General features: G+C 35.7%; 1 protein-coding gene across 1 annotated transcript; it reads left to right on the forward strand.

Moving 5' to 3' along the window:
- Window positions 1-799: 799 nt before the first annotated feature.
- On the forward strand, window positions 800-27,874 carry LOC123466996. Its single transcript, XM_045167052.1, has 5 exons — window positions 800-819; window positions 13,125-14,703; window positions 14,998-15,790; window positions 25,496-27,513; window positions 27,587-27,874. The coding sequence occupies exons 1-5, from the start codon at window positions 800-802 to the stop codon at window positions 27,872-27,874; spliced, it is 4,698 nt and encodes a 1,565-aa protein (XP_045022987.1).
- The last annotated feature ends 17 nt before the right edge of the window (window positions 27,875-27,891 follow it).

Genomic DNA, 27,891 nt, shown 5'->3' on the forward strand with positions numbered 1-27,891 from the left:
TTTGTTTCATTCAATGTGCACTGTCTTATTCATTTGGTGGAAGACGTCAAAAATCACGGTTCTCTTGATGAATTCAGTGCCTTTTGTTACGAAAATAAATTACAAGTAATAAAAAACATGTTGAAAAAGAGCGGTAGACCGTTACAGCAAATCGTGCGTAGGTTGGACGAGGAGAATCGCGTTTTATCGTCATTAAGACAATCACAGTGCATTAATCTAGATCGGTTTACACTACAAGACAGTCATTGTTGCGGTCCAATGGTGGAAGGTTTGACTTGTGTGGAACAATTTAAAAAACTTTCTTTCAAAAATACTTTTATTAGTTCCTGCATACCAGATAACTGCGTGTTCATCGATGATGCTAGTAATTCATTCAAAGTTGTTTTAGTACAAAACTGGATAAGAACAAGTGACAGGGAGATTCTTTTATTGGGAAGGAGATACTTGAAACATGAAGACTTGTATACTTATCCGCTTCCCTCATCGCAATTTCACGAAATAGTGGTTTCTCGTCTGTCAAATGCTCTGGAATGTTACTCGTTAACATCTGTAAAATTTAAAGCCGTTCACGTTCCAAACTGGATCGTTCTTGGTAAATCCTTTAATGAATATTAATGTAAATTGAATTTGTAATAAAATGTTTATCTGCTTTATATAAATACAAATCGTGATTTAAAAAAAGTGTGTACTTTTTACAGTTTCTAAATAATGGCTCACGCTATTTAAACCACTAAGCCCATGCATGTTTTTTTTATGAATTCTTATATACTGGCGTCATCCAACTATAAATGAGTCTAGTATGAACCAGACTACATACTGGTGTGTATGTACACTAAATATTCGTTCCCTGTCCTAAACAGGATTACAAGAGCTATTTTCATGTCGGAGTTGGTACGTAAAATGAATACTAAAACCCCATATCCAAACAATATAACAAGGATATACAAACTGGATTAATCGGGTGATCGAATCATAATCCGATTTCGTACATAACAAGAATGTACTATAGTAATACCATCGGATTCATAGTTTTATAATCCAGGTTTGTATGCATCCATCACGTGGATTGTTGGATGAAAAAATAGGTTAAAACTACATCCGCCCTTTTACATTCATTTAACGTACTACGAATGTACAAAGTAGAACGTCCGTTATTTATTTTATTTCGTTCAATTTTTTACATTTCTGTTATATACCGTGGCCATCCCACACGGATGAGTATGGAAAACTGATGAAAGAACATTCATATTATGTTATTTGGATCCTCTGTGTTAGTAGGGCTATACCATGAGTATCTACTTCTATATGTAAACAGGATCAAATATACTTGTATTCATTGTGAATACACTGTTATACCATGAGTTTTTACTTCTATATGTAAACAGCATCAAATATACTTGTATTCAATGTGAATACACTGTTATACCATGAGTTTTTACTTCTATATGTAAACAGAATCAAATATACTAGTATTCAATGTGAATACACTGTAATACCATGATTTTCTACTTCTATATGTAAATTCAATGTGAATACACTGTTATACCATGAGTTTTTACTTCTATATGTATACTGCATCAAATATACTTGTATTCAATGTGAATACACTGTTATATCATGAGTTTTAACTTCTATGTATATACTGCATCAAATATACTTGTATTCAATGTGAATACACTGTTATACCATGATTTTTTACTTCTACATGTAGTCTGCATCAAAAATACTTGTATTCAATGTGGATACACTGTTATACCATGAGTTTTTACATCTATATGTAAACAGAAACAAATATACTTGTATTCAATGTGAATACACTGTTATACCATGAGTTTTTACTTCTATATGTAAACAGCATCAAATATACTTGTATTCAATGTGAATACACTGTTATAACATGAGTTTTTACTTCTATATGTATACTGCATCAAATATACTTGTATTCAATGTGAGTACACTGTCATACCATGAGTTTTTACATCTATAGGTCAACAGCATCAAATATACTTGTATTCAATGTGAATACACTGTTATACCACGAGTTTTTACTTCTATATGTAAACAGCATCAAATATACTTGTATTCAAAGTGAATACACTGTTATACCATGAGTTTTTACTTCTATATGTAAACAGCATCAAATATACTTGTATTCAATGTGAATACACTGTTATACCATTAGTTTTCCCTTCTATATGTATTCTGCATCAAATATACTTGTATTCAATGTGAATACACTGTTATACCATGAGTTTCTACTTCTATATGTAAACTGGATCTAATATACTTGTATTCAATGTGAATACACTGTTATACCGAGAGTTTCTACTTCTATATGTATTCTGCATCAAATATACTTGTATTTAATGTGAATACACTGTTATACCATGAGGTTTTACTTCTAAATGTAAACAGCATCAAATATACTTGTATTCAATGTGAATACAATGTTATACGATGAGTTTTTACTTCTATATTTAAACAGCATCAAATATACTTGTATTCAATGTGATACACTGTTATACCATCAGTTTTTACTTCTATATGTAAACAGGATCAAATATACTTGTATTCAATGTGAATACACTGTTAGACTATGAGTTTTTACTTCTATATGTATACTGCATCAAATATGCTTGTATTCAATGTGAATACACTGTTATACCATGAGTTTTTACTTCTATATGTAAACAGCATCAAATATACTTGTATTTAATGTGAATACACTGTTATACCATGAGTTTTTACTTCTATATGTAAACAGCATCAAATATACTTGTATTCACTGTGAATACACTGTTATACCATGAGTTTTAACTTCTATATATTTAAACAGCATCAAATATAGTTGTATTCAATGTGAATACACTGTTATACCATGAGTTTTTACTTCTATATGTAAACAGCATCAAATATACTTGTATTCAATATGAATACACTGTTATACCACGAGTTTTTACTTCTATATGTAAACAGCATCAAATATACTTTTATTCTATGTGAATACACTGTTATACCATGAGATTTACTTCTATATGTATACTGCATCAAATATAATTGTATTCAATGTGAATACAATTCTATACCATGAGTTTTTACTTCTATATGTAGACAGCATCAAATATACTTGTATTCAATGTGAATACACTGTCATACGATGAGTTTTTACTTCTATATGTAAGCAGCATCAAATATACTTGTATATATGTGAATACACTGTTATACCATTAGTTTTCCCTTCTATATGTATTCTGCATCAAATATACTTGAATTTAATGGGAATACACTGTTATACCATGAGTTTCTACTTCTATATGTATACTGCATCAAATATACTTGTATTCAATGTGAATACACTGTTATACCATGAGTTTTTACTTCTATATGTATTCTGCATCAAATATACTTGTATATAATGTGAATACAATGTTATACCATGAGTTTTTACTTCTATATGTAAACAGCATCAAATATACTTGTATTCAATGTGAATACACTGTTATACCATGAGTTTTTACTTCTATATGTATACTGCATCAAATAAACGTGTATTCAATGTGAATACACTGTTATACCATGAGTTTTTACTTCTATATGTAAACTGGATCTAATATACTTGTATTCAATGTGAATACACTGTTATACCGAGAGTTTCTACTTCTATATGTATTCTGCATCAAATATACTTGTATTTAATGTGAATACACTGTTATACCATGAGGTTTTACTTCTAAATGTAAACAGCATCAAATATACTTGTATTCAATGTGAATACAATGTTATACGATGAGTTTTTACTTCTATATTTAAACAGCATCAAATATACTTGTATTCAATGTGATACACTGTTATACCATCAGTTTTTACTGCTATATGTAAACAGGATCAAATATACTTGTATTCAATGTGAATACACTGTTAGACTATGAGTTTTTACTTCTATATGTATACTGCATCAAATATGCTTGTATTCAATGTGAATACACTGTTATACCATGAGTTTTTACTTCTATATGTAAACAGCATCAAATATACTTGTATTTAATGTGAATACACTGTTATACCATGAGTTTTTACTTCTATATGTAAACAGCATCAAATATACTTGTATTCAATGTGAATACACTGTTATACCATGAGTTTTAACTTCTATATATTTAAACAGCATCAAATATAGTTGTATTCAATGTGAATACACTGTTATACCATGAGTTTTTACTTCTATATGTAAACAGCATCAAATATGCTTGTATTCAATGTGAATACACTGTTATACCATGAGTTTTTACTTCTATATGTAAACAGCATCAAATATACTTTTATTCTATGTGAATACACTGTTATACCATGAGATTTACTTCTATATGTATACTGCATCAAATATAATTGTATTCAATGTGAATACAATTCTATACCATGAGTTTTTACTTCTATATGTAGACAGCATCAAATATACTTGTATTCAATGTGAATACACTGTCATACGATGAGTTTTTACTTCTATATGTAAACAGCATCAAATATACTTGTATGTATGTGAATACACTGTTATACCATGAGTTTTACTTCTATATGTAAACAGCATCAAATATACTTGTATTCAATGTGAATACACTGTTATACCATTAGTTTTCCCTTCTATATGTATTCTGCATCAAATATACTTGAATTTAATGGGAATACACTGTTATACCATGAGTTTCTACTTCTATATATAAACAGCATCAGATATACTTGTATTCAATGTGAATACACTGTTATACCATGAGTTTTTACTTCTATATGTATTCTGCATCAAATATACTTGTATATAATGTGAATACAATGTTATACCATGAGTTTTTACTTCTATATGTAAACAGCATCAAATATACTTGTATTCAATGTGAATACACTGTTATACCATGAGTTTTTACTTCTATATGTATACTGCATCAAATAAACGTGTATTCAATGTGAATACACTTTTATTTTATGAGTAATTACTTCTATATGTATACTGCATCAGATATACTTGTATTCAATGTAAAACACTATTATACCATGAGTTTTTACTTCTATATGTATTCTGCATCAAATATTCTTGTATTCAATGTGAATACACTGTTATACCATGAGTTTTTACTTCTATATGTAAACAGCATCAAATATACTTGTATTCAATGTGAATACACTGTTAAACCACGAGTTTTTACTTCTATATGTAAACAGGATCAAATATACTTGTATTCAATGTGAATACACTGTTACACCATGAGTTTTTACTTCTATATGTAAACAGCATCAAATATACTTGTATTCAATGTGAATACACTGTTATACCATGAGTTTCTACTTCTATATGTAAACAGGATCAAATATACTTGTATTCAATGTGAATACACTTGTAATAGACCGCAGCAACTCCTCCCAGCAGCAGCAGCCCCACCCAGCAAGAAGGTCGTTACGAATGCAACCTTCCCTGCGGATAATAGTTTATGATAAAAGTAAAAGTTATTGTAAACCCCTCCCTTCTTAACCTTCATTCTTTTGGTATATAAGCGCATGGTTGTATCGTCTTAAGTAGAGTTAGTTTACTGGCAAATACACAGTCTAGAAACTATTACATTTGGAGGTCCCAACGAGACACAGGCTAACCAACGAGACACACGGCTAACCAACGAGACACACGGCTAACCAACGAGACAGCAAGAATAACAACGAGACTCTGGAAGAAAAGTTTCTGATCTGTGCTTCATTTGCTAGCTGCAAGTATTCAACGTTTCTATCACCAAGTCTTCAAGCAACCGACATCGGAACATCATCGAGGTAAGCGAATGCCGTCTGATTCACCTGTACAAAAGACTGCTCTCAACGAGAACACACTACTACCTTTATACCCCGTACTACAAGAATCTGATTTAACCGACCAAGACCCAAACCTAAGTCACCATCGAGAACAATTTTTGGACCATTGGAAGACCTTAATAGACGTAGAATTTAAGCAAGACTTAGAAAGAAGTAAAGCATACCAGACAACCTCAACAACTGAAAATATCCAACAGTTACAAACACAGAAACAAGAAGCAAGTCAGGCGACGCAAAATTCGCTGCATTTTTACACTTATTACCTTCTAGAAAATACTTTAAAAGTAACAGATGGTGTAACAGCAGAAACCATTGCTAATGCTACTAAAACACTCAAAGACGATATAGTCGTACAAGGTGGGAACACCAGAACACTCGATAGTTTACTCCAACAGCTACACACATTGCACGGAAAAGAAAAAGAATTTTTGTTCGGTACCATCAGTGTATTGCAGAAAGAGTCCGTAATTGCACTAATTGAAGATAAAAAGCAGATATCTACGCTAAAATTTGAACTTTCAAACGCGCAAAAACAATTGGAGAGTAACAAAAAGAAGGCAAAGAGTTCCAAATACACTTTAAGCAGTTCGTTAGAGCAACTTCAAGAAAACAACGAGGCTCTGAAAAACTCCCTTGAAAAAGCCAATTCCCGAATCGCCGACCTAGAACAAAACCTTGAAGTCACCTTAGCAACCGAGAGCCAATTGCAGAATCTTCTCAAAAGAAAAGAGGAAAACAACGCAGCTGTCGAGACCGAAGGGCAAGAAATAATTAACAAACTTGAAGGTGAGAAGACCAGACTGATCCAGAAACTCAGCAGTGCGGAAAACCAGATAAAACAAGTATCAGAAACAGCAGAGCAGCTCCAGAAAGAGATAAAAGTTTTGGCAGACAGAAGACTCGACAAGGCTTCAACAGAGAAAATCAATTTAAAGAAAAACTTGCTAGATTTTACTTCGAAGAACAAGAACCTTGAAAAAGACCTTCAAGAACTACAAGATCGGGTACAAGGACAAGAAAATCAAATAATAATTCTAGAAAACCGGGTGAAAGAATACAAAAAACTTCAAGTTAAATTCATCGAGACTGAAGACTCCAACGACTCAAGGCTAGACGAGGACGAACCAGGAGAAATAACCAAACTAGTGGGAGATATAAACGAACTGACCTTGCCGACAGACAGTGGAGACAAGTCACTCCACTACGAGCTGGAAATAGAACAAGCAAACGATTTTGAACAAACAATAGAAAACCTGAAAACGCAAATAGAACACTTAAACAAAACAATCATCTATTTGGAGCAAGAAAATCAACAGCTAAAAAAGAAGGTCGACATGGGCGTAAAACACGACGACGAGGACACTTCGGAAAAAACGTTTGCGAATACTCGCAAGAAAAATCCCAAGGATGACGATATTCCAGAAACTGAGCAGGACGACGAAGACGCAAAGAAAGTGAACAGGTACTTCACTCAGCCAATAGTGAAGGCCTTAGGAGAGCTATTCTCCAGAGAAGACAAAAAGGCAATCCCAATCTTTAAAGGAAAAAGCACTGATAAACTAATATCAGAGTAGCTACGCGGCGCCGAACACGTAGCACGAAATAATGAATGGGACAACAATAAAAAAATACGTTTCTTTTCTGATCGATTTAAAGGCGAAGCCTTCGAATGGCATGAAAACTACGCTGAGGAAGAAGGCGATGATCTAAATTACCAGGATTGGAAAGAAGCACTAATAACAAGATTTCAAGACACCTACGACTTAGCTACGCTGGAGAAAAAAATTTCAAAATTAACTCAAAAACCGGAAGAAAACTGCAGAGCTTTTGTGTCAAGGTTAAATAATCTTTACGATACCATCGCTGGTAAAGAAGAAAGGGCTGACCATAACCAAACTATTATTGAAGGACAATTACTAAACAAAGTGAAAAAGATGAGGGATCACAGAAAAAGCAAAATCCTACTACAAGGATTACTACCAAAGTATAAAGCAAAACTTTATCTACGAATGCCAGAAAACACAGAAGACTTTGACGCATTATGTAAACAACTTTTCATTTCTGAAAAAATTCTACACACAAAAGAAGCTACAGACGACAAGGAGATGTCAGCTGTTATAGCTGGGATAACGCATCACGAAAAACAACAAGACGATAAAATCCAACTACTTGAGCAAAAATTATCAGAGGCTCTGTCAGAATTAAAATGTACTAATACGAAACGTGGATCCTCACAGGAAAACGACGTTACCATAGCTGCAACTGACCAATACGAAAACAGAAGACCACGTCCAAGTGAACGTTACTCAAGATCACGTGATTCGCGAGTGCGATTTGCTGACAGTCATAACAGCCGAGAATCAAGTCGAGAAAGAAGTCTAAGTAGAAACAGGGACAACAGCCCCTACCGCAGAGATTACAATTTGTCAGGACGAAGAAATTATAATCCTTCAGGATACAGGCAAACCAGATTTCCATCTCACCAACGTCCCCCATATCGGAACGACTACCCCAACCGGCAAGAAAACTACAACGGACCAAACAACTACAGACCACAAGCACGTTATAACAGCAACCAACATCTACAGCAACAACAGCACACTAGCAACAACCCTCGAACTACTGAAAATCGAGAAATAACCTGCTACAAGTGTAACAGAAGAGGACATATTGCAAGAGAATGTTGGACAGATATGGCACGTACCAACAACCAAGGTCCCCGATAAACACCATAAAACCAATCAGTAACTCCCAACTAACATACAATTTAGGATCAGATGTAGAAGTAGAAATTCCAAAACTGATACGTATTCCCGTTAGAATTTTTAATAAGGAAATCAAAGCTTTAGTGGACACAGGCGCAGCAGCTAGTTTAGTATCCAGTAAAATATTAGATACTCTAGAATGTAATGAGAACTTAAAACAAGTAGAAAATGCGAATCATCCTATTTTTAGAACGGTGTCGGGACAAGAACTTAAATCGATAGGGAAATTTGAATTTTCAGTTATTATCAATGATAACCATCACTTTTATGTTATGAAAAACTTAAATGAACAATGCATCTTAGGATTAGATTTCTTATCTAACAATAATGTGAAGATTAACACTAGAAATCGTCAAATATGTTATGATCACTTTGGAGTAGAACATAATTTTGGAAGTAATACCATGCCCATTTATAGCGTAACATTTAGCAAAGCAGGCATCCCTATACCACTAATCCCCAATTGATAGAGAAGACGAAGATCTTACACAACAAGATTATCGTAATTTAGAATCCTTCACTCAATTAGACTTTAATAATAAAACTAAGCAGATAGCTAAGATTGCTGAAAAAGAAGAACAAGCACTCAATGTATCAGACGACATACAAACTAAAATTAAAATTTTACTAAAGAAACACGAAGATCTTTTCGCAGACCAAGAATCCGACTTGGGTCTAGCTACACAAGTGAAACATCACATCAACATAGGCCATAACGCTCCCATTAATCAAAGACTACGAAGAACACCCAAATCCCTAAAACTTGTTGTTAAGACTAAAATAGAGGTAATGCTAAGTAACAAAATAATAAGAGAAAGCCACATTCCTTTTACTGCCGCCATAGTAATGGTACCTAAAAAAGATGGAGAGATGCGAATGTGCATCGATTACAGAGCTTTGAACAAAATTACTGTTAAGGATAAGTACCCTCTACCTAGGATAGATGACACAATTGACGCGTTGTGCGGATCTGTTTATTTTTCAACATTGGACTCACTAAGCGGCTACTGGCAGATAGAAATAGAAGAAAGTGATAAACACAAAACAGCTTTCATTTGTGAATTTGGCCAATACGAATTTAATCGAATGCCATATGGTTTAACAAATGCCCCCAGCACTTTCAAAGAGCAATGAATAACATCTTGAAAACGGTATTGTACAAATTCGCATTGGTTTACCTAGATGACATCATAGTGTTCAGTAATTCAATTACTGATCATGTAACACACTTGGAAGCAGTTTTTAGACTCCTTAAACAAGCGGGTTTAAAGTTGAAAAGGAAGAAGTGCGAATTTTTTAAAGAAGAATTAGATTATTTAGGATACATCGTATCCGGGAAAGGAATAACACCAAGTACAAAAAAGTTAGACGCGATTATTAAATATCCCGCTCCCAAAAACGTAAAAGAATTCAGCTCATTTTTAGGTCTAGCCAGCTACTACAGAAAATTCATTCGGGCTTTTGCTGATAAAGCCCATCCACTAACTGCGCTCACTAGAAAGTCAGCGGAATGGAAATGGGGGGGAGGAACAAAGGGACGCCTTTGAATGTATTAAGAACTGTCTCATCACTAGACCTGTTTTAGGTTATCCGGATTTTTCTCGAGAATTTATCATCTACACGGATGCTTCAGGATATGGAATAGGAGCAGTCTTGGCTCAAATACAACCTCCACCTCAATCAGCGGATTTAGCGGAGTCCGACGGACAGGACCTTCGTAAATCATACGGCGTAGAAGTCGTCATAGCCTATACCTCTAAACATCTGAACGACCGCGAGGCCAAGTGGTCAACCACAGAGAAAGACGCATACGCAATAATCCACGCCATCGACGTGTTTAGGACGTACCTATACGGGCGTAAGTTTACCGTATTTACAGATCATAGACCTTTAGAATGGTTAATGAGTAAGACAGAACCAGCAGGAAGATTAGCTCGATGGGCTCTTAAGATCCAAGAATTTGATATCATTATTGGGTACCGACCAGGAAAGTCACACCAAAATTCTGACACACTTAGTCGCACCCCAATAGTGACGCTAGCGAAAGTAGAAACAAGGTCAACAGGTACAAAAGAGGAACCAGAAGTAAAAAACGAAACCAATGAAACTAAAACAAAACAAGTAATTTTTGAAACGGAAAGTAATCAGTCCAAGGACACGGAAAAATGGATAGAACTCCAACACAAAGATGAGTATTGCAGAACAATATTAAAAGAAATGGCAAAGGCCAATCCAAGTAAGGACGTTAAAAATAAATTTAAAATAAACGACAAAGGATTATTAGTAGATACCAGAGGAAGAATTGTAACGCCAGTAAGACTGGTGCCACAAATTTTAAAGGAAAATCACGATCACATATTGGCAGGACATTTAAGAGTAGGAAAAACGTTGGCTAGACTTCAAAGACAGTACACATGGCCATGCATGCGTACCTCCGTAATAGAATACGTTAAAAGTTGTTTGATGTGCAATAAAAGAAAAGCGGTAGGTGGAAGTAAAGCACCATTGCACCCTTTGCCTTTAGTTGAAGGAATATGGGAAAGGATCACTATGGATATAGTGGGCCCAATTCAAGAAAGCGCTAAGGGATACAGATATATATTAGTTATATCAGATTATGCCAGTAGGATTGTTTTTACAGTTCCAATGAGAAATCAAACTGCCCAAACAATTGCGAAGATTTTAGTTAATAAAATATTTACTAAATATGGATCTCCAGAGGTAGTTCTAACAGACCAAGGTACTAACTTTCTATCCAGTCTGATACAAGAGGTGTGTAAACTATTCAAAGTCAAACAAATAAGGACTACGGCCTATCATCCACAAACTGAAGGATTAGTTGAGAGGTTCAATAGAACTCTCTGTGACATGCTAGCTTGTTATGTCTCAGACCAACCTGCTAACTGGAACAAATACTTTCCGTTCGTTACTTTTGCTTACAACACAGCAAAACAAGCTTCAACTCAAGAAACACCATTCTTTCTATTCTTCGGACGAGAATACGAGATATATATATACAACTACGAGATCCAACACACTGAAAACAAAAAACTTAAATCTATCGTACATACCAACCGTCTCAAACTTTACATACCAAGAAAGCAAGAAACAACTAAGGAAGAAGAAATACTACAAAACCTACCAGAAAATGTTGAAGCCCAACGACGACCAACAATTCACCAACGCCGACCAGGCCGACCAAGGAAGCAGCAGCTGATACATCCAGTGAAGATGAACATCAAACCACGCAGGAACGAAGGAGAACCAAAAAACCATACAATACCTAACCTTTACCGTAACCAAAACCGAAACGATCCTATAACGAATCACCAATACCACTTAAGAAGACGATATCAAGGACCGGATTACTAAACATTTTCATTTTTCACAGATGCAGACATTACTCTTCCTTCTTTGCCTCCTTCATTCACTTAACCCTACTTACCCTATCTACGCATCCGTCTGCGATTGTAACAACATGAAAATACGAGGAATCCTAGACTTCGAATTGCCTTACTACTGTGACAATGAAAAACCAGAAACACAACACTTACCAAGGATACCAACTACTTACACCTTAGTAACCAAGCAAAAACCAGCAGCCACTTGGAAAGGATGGACATGTCGACAGTGGACTAAAACAAAGAAAATAACCGAATCGTTCTGGATCGGATCCTTCGATACAGTTTATTCCCAAGAAACAATACTAATCACCCCTTTGGAATGCTGGCGGATGGTTAACGATAAAAAATGTGGCGACAATAACATGCAAACCGGACCGACGGGACTCAGTTTCACAGCCACTCCTACAGGAGAATGTAAATGGTACGCCATCAAGGAATACTAAACACTCAACTGTATAGCGGAACAGATCACGCTACGTCAGGAGAAACCAGATAGTCCAATCGAAAGCCCTTTCGGATTACTAAACACCACCCAACAGGAAGGACAATTCATCCAAAATCAAAATACAATCGTGTGGGGAGAAAGAACAACCAACAGTTCATACACTCAGACGTTACTAAAAGGACAAGGATACCTGGAAATTCCTCGAGAACCAGAGTCGGATAACTCCAGCCGCCTTTACGACACCAGTCGACAGATTGAAATATCTTTTCTTAACAAACCAGATAAGGACATCGTACCAATAGGATATTAAGTGGTTGGAATCCCTCTAACGTACTTGACGTTTCCTGCAGAAACAACAAAAATTTTGTATGAAATGTTCAAGAACACAATCGCAACATGCCTTAAAAATACCAACCTTGCCACACCCGTGTGTGAAGACTACAGAGAGTTGTACAAATCCAGACCACAACGTTCTCTTCTTCAAGAAGTTCACTTTCTCTTCGACACCCAAGTCGAAGACGAACAACTTGGGATTCGTCTCTACAGTATTTCATACGCCTGGGGAACTCTAAGATTGGCACATAGAAGACCAAAGATAATCAAGGAAGATGGAAAAATCGTACAAAAGGATGCAACAATATACATTACTTACGAATCCGGAAGCAGAAACCCTTTGACAACGTACAATCAACTTTCAAAGGACGACCCTCTCCCATCAGGATCGAAATTTGAGTACATTGTCGACCAAACGATACGCGTACAAAATACTCATATCTGCATCACGGAGACAACACACGACTACGTATTTGCTACAGCCTGTTCGGAGGAATCAACGAGATGGATTTTAGAAAAAGAGAACAGCTATCTAATTTCCCAAGAATCAGAAATGTGTCTTACCGTAGGGGTCGACGAAACCTTAAAATTGGAAAAGTGTGCGTTTGAAGGAGATACCAGGAAAAACCAGCAGTGGTTCTTTCAAACAATAAATACCAATCCGGATGTTATAGAAAATTTTCCCGACGTAACATTGCAGGATATTCAAGAAGTCCGATTAGAACAACGAAGAGCAATTACAACCACAATCAACTCACCCATATTTGGCAGTATCTTGAAAGCAAATCACGGCAGTGGAAACATCATCTGGGACATGATCGCCTGGGGATTGTTGAAAAATGGACAATATGCAAACGGGAAATGTGTCACACATCATGGGCTTGAAAAACAGCTAACCATGGAAGATTGTGACACAGATTGGACAAAATGTCAAGAAGAACTAAAAACATTTATCACAAGTAACGATCCCCTGGTGCAATCACAAGTATCCGTAGGAAACTGCAGTAAAGCAACTAACAAAGGCCAAGCTTTCGAGTATACGTCTGATTTCACCATTAGACCGTTCAACACTAATGCTTGCGTCAAGGCAAACACAACGATGCTTATTCTACAGGAATGCGCCAACACCAGTTCAATTTGGGGCACTTTCGAACACACAGGACAGCTCATGGCAACAGACAGAACTGGCCTACATTCACCGGCGTCAGACAGAAAATGTCTTACACTAAAAGTAGGACGTCTGAGTTTAGGACATTGCCACGGTTCAAGTAGAAAACAACAGTTTAACTTCGAATATCGAAACCCGCACCAAATACGGACGCTTTCAGCAGCAGCCATTATAGCGCTTCACACTCAACAATCATTGGACGGAACACAACTCCCACTTATACCCCCTCTTCTCAAAAGAGAAAGTAAAGCAAACAACGAAAACTTAACCACGCCCACCACACAAAAATCTATCTCATCTACTTCCAGCACCACAACGACAGTAAAACCGACTACAAAATTAAGCACAACCACAATGAAAACAACAATAGCCACAACAGCCATAAAAACGACCGTTAAAAGCACACCACCGACAACTAGGCCTACAACAACTACTAAGCCAACGACTACCACAACTAAGCCTACGACTACCACAACTAAGCCTACGACTACCACAACCAAGCCTACAACTACAACAACAAAGCCTACAACTACAACAAATAAGCCTACTACTACCACTACTACGCCTACAACTACAACAACAAAGTCTACGACTACAACTACTACGCCTACAACTACAACAACAAAGCCTACAACTACAACAAATAAGCCTACAACTACAACCATCCTGCCTAGAACTACAAATACCACAGCTACAGCTACAACTACTGAGCCAACAACTACAACCACTAGGCCTACAACTCCAAGTACTGAACCTACATTGCCATCAACTACAACTAAAACCACGTCCACTACACAATCATCAACGACAACTATAGCGACAACAACAACTGAATCAATAAGCAATTCAAAAACACCTCCCACAACAACTGAAAAAATAGAAGATCCTCCAGTTACGAGAAATCACATCAGTATGGAAGATGCAATAATAGAAATTATTGATGACACTGAAAAAACATCTCAGCAAGAAATACCCGAGGCAGCATCTTTAACACTAGAACAAGTACCGGAGGTACTAAAAGATGAAACAGAAAGCGGTCTACCCCAAAATATAGAAGAATTCAGTGACAAAATTAAATTCGAAATTTCAAAAATGCATGAGCAATATCAAATAAGTATAGAAACAGAACACGAAAACAAACTTGCAAAAGAAATCCGCGACGTATATTGTCAACTATCAACGATAAAGAAAACTCAAGCGGTGATTCTAGCTCAAAGTAACGGAATTCTTGCTGCTTCAGCGCTCGGATTACCCATCTGTACGAGACTGCAAGGCTTCGGACAAGCGATGACACTTCAACAATGTGAAACCAAACGGATTTTCATCTCCGCAAAAGAAGCCAAATGTGGATTTCAACCATTCTTTACCTATGAAGATAAAAACTGCACAATTGGAGTAGATGGATGGTCCATACACCCATATTCCGATTGCTTTTGGAAAACTCATTTGGTAAATTTAAATGGATTCCATCACACCTGGGAACATAATTCAACAGACGGAGAATGGATAAAACAAAAAGCAAGCATTCACATGCCGAACTTAGACCTTATCACAGAGTTCGAAGAGTTGCACCTGAATGACTTCGACTACAGTCTGAAGAGCCATCCAGCGCATGAAACAATGGAAATGGAGCAATTGAATATCCCAAACGATTTAGTAGGACTAATGCAGGAATCAAATTTAAAATCAGTTTCTGACATAGTGATGTCAGAAAAACAGGATAATCAGATAGGAACCATGTTCTCATGGTTCGACACATTAAAAATTATTATCCTATCTATTATCGGATTCATTATATTCATCGTATGCTTACGCATATTGATCGTTTGTGACCCTTTCACAAGAATTTTGGAAAAAATTCGCCAAGCTAGAAGATTAAGACGATATGGAATCAATATGGAAGAAGCGCACGAATTAACTTCAATGATCCCAAATTCAAGCACTCAACCACCAGAAGAAATAATAGAACAACCATTCACTAGGATGACGGCTCCTACACCTCTTACCATGGAAAGACCCACACAATCACGCACAGCTCAACCAAGCGCGCCGAAACAACGTAATATTTACCCTATTATGGAAGAAAACTGGGAATCCGATCAAGCTCGCAAATGCACAGGAAAACACACGACTTGCACTTACGTTGTGGGTTATGGAAGGGTATGGGAAGACCTTTGCAGATGCTCAACGGAAACTGAATCTAAAAACAACTAACCTTTAAAAAAAAATTATAAAAATAGCAACAAGCAATAAAAAGCAAACACAAAAACGAACGAAGACAGGAAAACCAAGAACCGACGTAAAAGAGCGTCGAGAAAGAACTAAAGGAAGAAAAGAAAAGAAAAGCATACAAAAAAAAATGATTGAAATCTGTCGTAGCATTCCAGTAAAAAGGAACGTAGACCATCATTTATTAACTAACATTTTATTAGCCTAAAGACAATGAATAATGGTACAGGAAACATATCTTGTATTTTGTTCCTCATATTGTAGCCCAACAAACAAGAATAACGGTGAAAGAAAGAAAGTAGGTGACGGCAAAAAACAAGTTTTCACCTAACCATTGCCACGCCACATGCCGAAGAGAAGTAAGGAGAAGAAGAAAATCAGAAGAAAAAGAGGAAAATTGGAGGACCAATTTCTTCTTGCCGAAGGGGGGAAGGAATGTAATAGACCGCAGAAACTGCTCCAAGCAACAGCAGCCCCACCCAGCAAGAAGGTCGTTACGAATGCAACCTTCCCTGCGGATAATAGTTTATGATAAAAGTAAAAGTTATTGTAAACCCCTCCCTTCTTAACCTTCAATCTTTTGGTATATAAGCGCATGGTTGTATCGTCTTAAGTAGAGTTAGTTTACTGGCAAATACACAGTCTAGAAACTATTACACACTGTTATACCATGAGTTTTTACTTCTATATGTATTCTGCATAAATATACTTGTATTCAATGTGAATACACTGTTATACCATGAGTTTTTACTTCTATATGTAAACAGCATCAAATAAACTTGTATTCAATGTGAATACACTGTTATACCATGAGTTTTTACTTCCATATGTATACTGCATCAAATATACTTGTATTCAATGTGAATACACTGTTATACCATGAGTTTTTACTTCTATATGTAAACAGCAACAAATATACTTGAATTCAATGTGAATACACTGTTATACCATGAGTTTTTACTTCTATATGTATACTGCATCAAATATACTTGTATTCAATGTGAATACACTGTTATACCATGAGTTTCTACTCCTGTATGTAAACAGGATCATTTATACTTGTATTCAATGTGGATACACTGTTATACCATAAGTTTTCACTTCTATATGTATTCTGCATCAAATATACTTGTATTCAATGTGAATACACTGTTATACCACGAGTTTTTACTTCTATATGTAAACAGCATCAAATATACTTGTATTCAATGTGAATACACTGTTATACCATGAGTTTTTACTTCTATATGTAAACAGCATCAAATATACTTGTATTCAATGTGAATACACTGTTATACCATGAGTTTCTACTTCTATATGTAAACAGGATCAAATATACTTGTATTCAATGTGAATACACTGTTATACCATGAGTTTTTACTTCTATATGTATACTGCATCAAATATACTTGTATTCAATGTGAATACACTGTTATACCATGAGTTTCTACTCCTGTATGTAAACAGGATCATTTATACTTGTATTCAATGTGGATACACTGTTATACCATAAGTTTTCACTTCTATATGTATTCTGCATCAAATATACTTGTATTCAATGTGAATACACTGTTATACCACGAGTTTTTACTTCTATATGTAAACAGCATCAAATATACTTGTATTCAATGTGAATACACTGTTATACCATGAGTTTTTACTTCTATATGTAAACAGCATCAAATATACTTGTATTCAATGTGAATACACTGTTATACCATGAGTTTCTACTTCTATATGTAAACAGGATCAAATATACTTGTATTCAATGTGAATACACTGTTATACCATGAGTTTTTACTTCTATATGTAAACAGCATCAAATATACTTGTATTCAATGTGAATACACTGTTATATCATGAGTTTTTACTTCTATATGTAAACAGCATCAGATATACTTGTATTCAATGTGAATACACTGTTATACCATGAGTTTTTACTTCTATATGTTAACAGCATCAAATATACTTGTATTAAATGTCAATACACTGTTATACCATGAGTTTTTACTTCTATATGTAAACAGCATCAAATATACTTGTATTCAATGTGAATACACTGTTATACCATGAGTTTCTACTTCTATATGTAAACAGGATCAAATATACTTGTATTCAATGTGAATACACTGTTATACCATGAGTTTTTACTTCTATATGTAAACAGCATCAAATATACTTGTATTCAATGTCAATACACTGTTATACAATGAGTTTTTACTTCTATATGTAAACAGCATCAAATATACTTGTATTCAATGTGAATACACTGTTATACCATGAATTTTTACTTCTATATGTAAACAGCATCAAATATACTTGTATTAAATGTCAATACACTGTTATACCATGAGTTTTTACTTCTATATGTAAACAGCATCAAATATACTTGTATTCAATGTGAATACACTGTTATACCATGAGTTTTTACTTCTATATGTATACTGCATGAAATATACTTGTATATATGTGAATACACTGTTATACCATGAGTTATTACTTCTATATGTATACTGCATCAAATATACTTGTTTTCAATGTGAATACACTGTTATAACATGAGTTTTTACATCTATATGTATACTGCATCAAATATACTTGTATTCAATGTGAATACACTGTTATACCATGAGTTTTTACTTCTATATGTATACTGGATCAAATATACTTGTATTCAATGTGAGTACACTGTTATACCATGAGTTTTTTTCGATATGTAAACAACATCAAATATACTTGTATTTAATGTGAATACACTGTTATACTATGAGTTTTTACTTCTAAATTTAAACAGCATCAAATATACTTGTATTCAATGCGAATACACTGTTATACCATGAGTTTTTACTTCTAAATGTAAACAGCATCAAATATACTTGTATTCAATGTGAATACACTGTTATACCATGAGTTTTTACTTCTATATGTATACTGCATCAAATATACTTGTATTCAATGTGAATACACTGTTATATTATGAGTTTTTACTTCAATATGTATACTGCATCAAATATACTTGTATTCAATGTGAAAACACTGTTATACCATGAGTTTTTACTTCTATATGTATACTGCATCAAATATACTTGTATTCAATGTGAATACACTGTTATGCCATGAGTTTTTACTTCTATATGTAAACAGCATCAAATATACTTGTATTCAATGTGAATACACTGTTAAACCATGTGTTTTTACTTCTATATGTAAACAGGATCAAATATACTTGTATTCAATGTGAATACACTGTTATACCATGAGTTTTTACTTATATATGTATTCTGCATCAAATATACTTGTATTCAATGTGAATACACTGTTATATTATGAGTTTTTACTTCTATATGTAAACAGCATCAAATATACTTGTATTCAATGTGAATACACTGTTATACCATGAGTTTTTACTTCTATATGTATACTGCATCAAAAATACTTGTATTCAATGTGAATACACTGTTATACCATGAGTTATTTTTCGTTAGGTAAACAGCATCAAATATACTTGTATTCAATGTGAATACACTGTTATACCAGGAGTTTTTACTTCTAAATGTAAACAGCATCAAATATACTTGTATTCAATGTGAATACACTGTTATACCATGAGTTTCTACTTCTATATGTAAACAGGATCAAATATACTTGTATTCAATGTGAATACACTGTTATACCATGAGTTTTTACTTCTATATGTATACTGCATCAAATATACTTGTATTCAATGTGAATACACTGTTATACCATGAGTTTCTACTCCTGTATGTAAACAGGATCATTTATACTTGTATTCAATGTGGATACACTGTTATACCATAAGTTTTCACTTCTATATGTATTCTGCATCAAATATACTTGTATTCAATGTGAATACACTGTTATACCACGAGTTTTTACTTCTATATGTAAACAGCATCAAATATACTTGTATTCAATGTGAATACACTGTTATACCATGAGTTTTTACTTCTATATGTAAACAGCATCAAATATACTTGTATTCAATGTGAATACACTGTTATACCATGAGTTTCTACTTCTATATGTAAACAGGATCAAATATACTTGTATTCAATGTGAATACACTGTTATACCATGAGTTTTTACTTCTATATGTAAACAGCATCAAATATACTTGTATTCAATGTGAATACACTGTTATATCATGAGTTTTTACTTCTATATGTAAACAGCATCAGATATACTTGTATTCAATGTGAATACACTGTTATACCATGAGTTTTTACTTCTATATGTTAACAGCATCAAATATACTTGTATTAAATGTCAATACACTGTTATACCATGAGTTTTTACTTCTATATGTAAACAGCATCAAATATACTTGTATTCAATGTGAATACACTGTTATACCATGAGTTTCTACTTCTATATGTAAACAGGATCAAATATACTTGTATTCAATGTGAATACACTGTTATACCATGAGTTTTTACTTCTATATGTAAACAGCATCAAATATACTTGTATTCAATGTCAATACACTGTTATACAATGAGTTTTTACTTCTATATGTAAACAGCATCAAATATACTTGTATTCAATGTGAATACACTGTTATACCATGAATTTTTACTTCTATATGTAAACAGCATCAAATATACTTGTATTAAATGTCAATACACTGTTATACCATGAGTTTTTACTTCTATATGTAAACAGCATCAAATATACTTGTATTCAATGTGAATACACTGTTATACCATGAGTTTTTACTTCTATATGTATACTGCATGAAATATACTTGTATATATGTGAATACACTGTTATACCATGAGTTATTACTTCTATATGTATACTGCATCAAATATACTTGTTTTCAATGTGAATACACTGTTATAACATGAGTTTTTACATCTATATGTATACTGCATCAAATATACTTGTATTCAATGTGAATACACTGTTATACCATGAGTTTTTACTTCTATATGTATACTGGATCAAATATACTTGTATTCAATGTGAGTACACTGTTATACCATGAGTTTTTTTCGATATGTAAACAACATCAAATATACTTGTATTTAATGTGAATACACTGTTATACTATGAGTTTTTACTTCTAAATTTAAACAGCATCAAATATACTTGTATTCAATGCGAATACACTGTTATACCATGAGTTTTTACTTCTAAATGTAAACAGCATCAAATATACTTGTATTCAATGTGAATACACTGTTATACCATGAGTTTTTACTTCTATATGTATACTGCATCAAATATACTTGTATTCAATGTGAATACACTGTTATATTATGAGTTTTTACTTCAATATGTATACTGCATCAAATATACTTGTATTCAATGTGAAAACACTGTTATACCATGAGTTTTTACTTCTATATGTATACTGCATCAAATATACTTGTATTCAATGTGAATACACTGTTATGCCATGAGTTTTTACTTCTATATGTAAACAGCATCAAATATACTTGTATTCAATGTGAATACACTGTTAAACCATGTGTTTTTACTTCTATATGTAAACAGGATCAAATATACTTGTATTCAATGTGAATACACTGTTATACCATGAGTTTTTACTTATATATGTATTCTGCATCAAATATACTTGTATTCAATGTGAATACACTGTTATATTATGAGTTTTTACTTCTATATGTAAACAGCATCAAATATACTTGTATTCAATGTGAATACACTGTTATACCATGAGTTTTTACTTCTATATGTATACTGCATCAAAAATACTTGTATTCAATGTGAATACACTGTTATACCATGAGTTATTTTTCGTTAGGTAAACAGCATCAAATATACTTGTATTCAATGTGAATACACTGTTATACCAGGAGTTTTTACTTCTAAATGTAAACAGCATCAAATATACTTGTATTCAATGTGAATACACTGTTATACCATGAGTTTTTACTTCTATATGTATACTGCATCAAATATACTTGTATTCAATGTGAATACACTGTTATACCATGAGTTTCTACTTCAATATGTAAACAGGATCAAATATACTTGTATTCAATGTGAATACACTGTTATACCATGAGTTTTCCCTTCTATTTGTATTCTGCATCAAATATACTTGTTTTCAATGTGAATACACTGTTATAACATGAGTTTTTACTTCTATATGTAAACAGCATCAAATATACTTGTATTCAATGTGAATACACTGTTATACCATGAGTTTTGAATTCTATATGTATACTGCATCAAATATACTTGTATTCAATGTGAATACACTGTTATACCAGGAGTTTTTACTTCTATATGTATACTGCATCAAATATACTTGTATTCAATGTGAATACACTGTTATACCATGAGTTTTTACTTCTATATGTAAACAGCATCAAATATACTTGTATTCCACGTGAATACACTGTTATACCATGAGTTTTTACTTCTATATGAAAACAGCATCAAATATACTTGTATTCAATGTGAATACACTGTTATACCATGAGTTTCTACTTCTATATGTATACTGCATCAGATATACTTTTATTCAATGTAAATACACTGTTATACCATGAGTTTCTACTTCTATATCTAAACAGGATTAAATATACTTGTATTCAATGTGAATACACTGTTATAGTATGAATTTTTACTTCTATATGTATTCTGCATCAAATATACATGTATTCAATTTGAATACACTGTTATACCATGAGTTTCTACTTCTATATGTAAACAGGATCAAATGTACTTGTATTCAATGTGAATACACTGTTATAGCATGAGTTTTACTTCTATATGTATTCTGCATCATATATACTTGTATTCAATGTGAATACACTGTTATACCATGAGTTTTTACTTCGATATGTAAACAGCATCAAATATACTTGTATTCAATGTGAATACACTGTTATACCATGAGTTTTTACTTCTATATGTATACTGCATCAAATATACTTGTATTCAATGTGAATACACTGTTATACCATGAGTTTTTACTTCTATATGTAAACAGCATCAAATATACTTGTATTCCACGTGAATACACTGTTATACCATGAGTTTTTACTTCTATATGAAAACAGCATCAAATATACTTGTATTCAATGTGAATACACTGTTATACCATGAGTTTCTACTTCTATATGTATACTGCATCAGATATACTTTTATTCAATGTAAATACACTGTTATACCATGAGTTTCTACTTCTATATCTAAACAGGATTAAATATACTTGTATTCAATGTGAATACACTGTTATAGTATGAATTTTTACTTCTATATGTATTCTGCATCAAATATACATGTATTCAATTTGAATACACTGTTATACCATGAGTTTCTACTTCTATATGTAAACAGGATCAAATGTACTTGTATTCAATGTGAATACACTGTTATAGCATGAGTTTTACTTCTATATGTATTCTGCATCATATATACTTGTATTCAATGTGAATACACTGTTATACCATGAGTTTTTACTGCGATATGTAAACAGCATCAAATATACTTGTATTCAATGTGAATACACTGTTATACCATGAGTTTTTACTTCTATATGTATACTGCATCAAATATACTTGTATTCAATGTGAATACACTGTTATATCATGAGTTTTTTTCGTTATGTAAACAGCATCAAATATACTTGTATTCAATGTGAATACACTGTTATACCATGAGTTTTTACTTCTATATGTATACTGCATCAAATATACTTGTATTCAATGTGAATACACTGTTATATCATCAGTTTTTACTTCTATATGTATTCTGCATCAAATATACTTGCATTCAATGTGAATACACTGGTATACCATGAGTTTTTAGGTCTCTATGTAAACAGCATCAAATATACTTGTATTCAATGTGAGTACACTGTTATACAATGAGTTTTTACTTCTATATGTATACTGCATCAAATATACTTGTATTCAATGTGAATACACTGTTATACCATGAGTTTTTACTTCTATATGAAAACAGCATCAAATATACTTGTATTCAATGTGAATACACTGTTATACCATGAGTTTCTACTTCTATATGTATACTGCATCAAATATACTTTTATTCAATGTGAATACACTGTTATACCATGAGTTTTTACTTCTATATTTAAACAGCATCAAATATACTTGTATTCAATGTGAATACACTGTTATACCATGAGTTTTTACTTCTATATGTTAACAGCATCAAATATACTTGTATTCAATGTGAATACACTGTTATACCAAGAGTTTTTACTTCTATATGTATACTGCATCAAATATACTTGTATTCAATGTGAATACACTGTTATACCATGAGTTTCTACTTCTATATTGTCGCAGTTATTGAGGCCCCATGGACTAGTTGTCACGTCCGGCGCTTCTGTATCGGTTTTTGACCGCAATTCTACCCGAGATTTCCGGCAGTCTTGTCAGCAGATATTTCTCCTGGTAGCTGCTGTCTACGTTAGTGCATAAATACTTGTGTGTGTCCCTTGCTGCGGCCCCCAGTCTAGTTGTAACTGTTTTTTAGTACTGTGTGTGTGTGAGCGCATCGACAGTGAATACAATCTTAATCGCTACTTGAGTCTCAGCATTATTCCTCCGTGCTACATGGTGGAGATGCAGAACTTGTGGTAAGTCGTTGCGCTGTTTCATTCTAGTGTGCTCTAGTTGTGTGGAGGCGGAGGCTGTTAGGGGCTTCCGAGAGTCGTCGACCCAACTGGCCTACGCGCCTTAAATTGTTGGGGTACGAAGCCACAGCACCAGCCGTGTGACGGGCGATTAGGGTGCGATAGCGCGGGGACGGCTATAAGAATTTCTGGGGAGGTAGGTGGGACCTAGTGGTGATTAAGGGGGCGTGGAGGCGGACAGTGGTGCGCTGCAAGGCGGTAGATCACCGCCGGTAACGATTGAATAATCGGGAGTTAGGACGAAGAGGGGTTCGTCGGGAAGCGACAGGTGGTCGTGGGTGACGATCTAGGGATCGTGGGTAGACGGAGTGTTATCCGTCAGGCAACGACGGTCGGTCTTTGGTGGGGGAGGGGGGAAATTCCCTGCTTTCTCGGCGGTAGATCACCGCCGATAACGATTGAAAAATCGGGAGTTAGGACGAAGAGGGGTTCTTCGGGAAGCGGCAGGTGGTCGTGGGTGACGATCTAGGGATCGTGGGTAGACGGAGTGTCATCCGTCAGACAACGACGGTCGGTCGTTGGTGGGGTAGTAGGAGTTTCGGTGGTAGATAAGTGGGGGTACTGGAAGAGGCAGGGGAAGACAGCGCCCTCGAGACGAATTTGGGCGATTTACGCCAAGGAGTGATAAGGCAATCGTAGGCAGTGCCAGCGGAATCCTCAGTCGTTTGGACGACGTTGTAGGGGAGCCGGGAGGATTAGCCGAGAAAGAAGACCGTTCACGGGTTACAGCAAGGGAAAGTAATTTGGGACAACACCAGGCTAGTATTAGCGAGGAAGAAACTGTAGCGTGGGCTGACGGCGAGGACAGCTCCGATTCGGAAAGCATTGAAGGTGGGTTAGATTGGGATTTTGAGGCTTTTCGGCGCAGATCCTCGGTGGTAAGCGCTCGATTGCTACGCAGCAGGGCCGCCAGAAATTCTGTTGTAGCCGGGGTAGTCGCACCCCTTAATCCCGTAGGGATGGCAACCCAGATTAAATTCCAGACTCCCCCCCCCCCATTCACCGGGCGGGATGGGGAAGACGTAGTAAGTTGGATCCATTGCTACGAGAAGGTGGGGAGATACAACCGGTGGGGCGAAAACGAGCTCAGGGACCACATCGAGATGTCGTTAGAAGGGGCTTCGGGTAAATGGTATGCATGCATGGAGGCATCAGGCAACCTTCCCGCTGCGTGGTCAGACGCACAAGGGCCCCCGGTGGTCGCAGGAGTAAAATCAGCGCTGTTGACACATTTTACGCCCGTAAACTATGTCCAACATAACGAGGTTAAACTGCGCGGGAGGAAGCAGGGAATTGAAGAATCGACTCTAGAATGCTACTACGACGTGCTCGATCTATGCCGTAGGGTAGATCCGCATATGGCTGAGGCCACGAAGCTAGCATTCCTCTGGCAGGGTTTGCGTCCTAGTGTCCTAGAAAAACTATGGAGTTTAAAGCCCACCAACTGCAATGAGTTTCTCCAAGAAGTAAAACGCTTCCAGGAGATGACCGATCGAGGGAAGCAAGACGAGTGGGCGATGGGAGTGATAGGAAGGAAGGAAAGAACCAAGCATAGCCCAGCGGGGCAGCAAGATACGTCCGTAGCTACAAGGTTGGAGAAAATCGAAAAGATGTTTGAAGACTTAATGCAGAAAAGAGATAATTTGAACCAAGGGAGAAACATTAATAGAGGGAGAGATCCAAAGGCCACGCCTAATTGGACAACCGATAGTAAGCCCATTTGTTTCAGGTGCAGGCAGCCGGGGTACCTAAAACCAAATTTCCAGATTCCCATAGAAAATCGGCAAGGAAAGGGGATTGGGGGGAACCACCGTGCTACGGGAGATACTCAAAAGACTAACCCCACGTTCCTCAGCCTGCTAAGGGAAGAGAGCGGACTAAGTTTTCCCTTACTTCGCATTGACGTAACGAAACTTGTCATCCAGGATAATATGTGTAATGGGAGAAAGATACCCGCTGTCATTGACACGGGGGCAGCCGTGTCCGTGTGTTCACCCGGGGTAGCCACGTTATTACGCCTTGAGATAAAACCCTGGCTAGCGAACTGGCTCGTGTCAATTAACGGCCAGGAAATACGTCCCGGAGGAGCGATAGAGTTGGAAATATCGGATGGCGAGTCAAAAGTAGTCGGCGGAGTTCTGGTGTTAGAAATGGGGGGAATTGACCTCTTGCTCGGTAAAGACTTCCTGGAGAGATTTGGAACGAGAATGAAAATAGGGGCTCTGCCTGAATTCATCATTGGAGACATTGCAATGGGGATGATGGCAGAAAAAGAGATTGAAACACCCGAGCTGGTGTCCCGAGTAGGGCGCATGATACCCGCACGTTCATCGGTGGTGGTCGAAATAGAGTTGACATCAGGAATCCCGGGGAAGAACGGGGCAATGATAGAGCCCTGGACTAGCTTACTGGAGCGGAAAGGCGTCTCAACGGGGCGACTGTTGGTAGCGGATTGCGAGACGTTCAATCAAGTACTGGTAACCAATTTCTCAGATCGCAACCAGTGGGTACCGAGAAACATGGTCCTGGGGACGCTAGAAGAGATCACCTTAGCTGAAGAGGGTACGGATAGCGAGGGGGAAGTGGTGGCGTTTGCTGCCCTGGAAGCACCCAAATGTTCACGAGAAGTGTTCGGAAAGTTGTCTCGAAGGAAATTGGTGTGGAAAGTCACGACAAGATTGCTGGGGTACTTCAAGATTTTGAGGACTGTTTCGCCGGGGAAAATGACAGACTCAGGGTGTGCAACGTAGCGGAGTATGCGATCGAGACAGGGGACTGTCGTCCCATCCGACAAAGCCCTTACTCGAGCGCGTGGAAAGAACGGGAGCCAATGCAGACGCTTGTTCAAGAGATGGAAGACGCTGGAGTAATAGAGAAGTGCAATGGACCCTGGAGTTCACCAGTGGTACTTGTGCGGAAGAAGGACGGGGCCTGGCGGTTCTGTGCGAATTACAGAAAGTTAAACGCGGTGACACTGAAAGATTTGTAACCCCTTACCCAGAATTGAAGAAACCCTAGCGAGATTGGAGGGTTCG

Source organism: Daphnia magna, unplaced genomic scaffold (genome assembly GCF_020631705.1).
Source record: "Daphnia magna isolate NIES unplaced genomic scaffold, ASM2063170v1.1 Dm_contigs131, whole genome shotgun sequence".
Taxonomy (NCBI): Eukaryota; Metazoa; Arthropoda; class Branchiopoda; order Diplostraca; family Daphniidae; genus Daphnia; species Daphnia magna.

Bases quoted from the DNA above. Each gene is read 5' to 3' on its own strand.
- LOC123466996 (XM_045167052.1), top strand. From the start codon at position 800: ATGAACCAGACTACATACTG. The intron at 14,704-14,997 runs CCAAGTACTGAA...GAAACAGAAAGC, and splicing joins CAACCACTAGGCCTACAACT to GGTCTACCCCAAAATATAGA. The intron at 15,791-25,495 runs GTGACCCTTTCA...AGGCAATCGTAG, and splicing joins CTTACGCATATTGATCGTTT to GCAGTGCCAGCGGAATCCTC.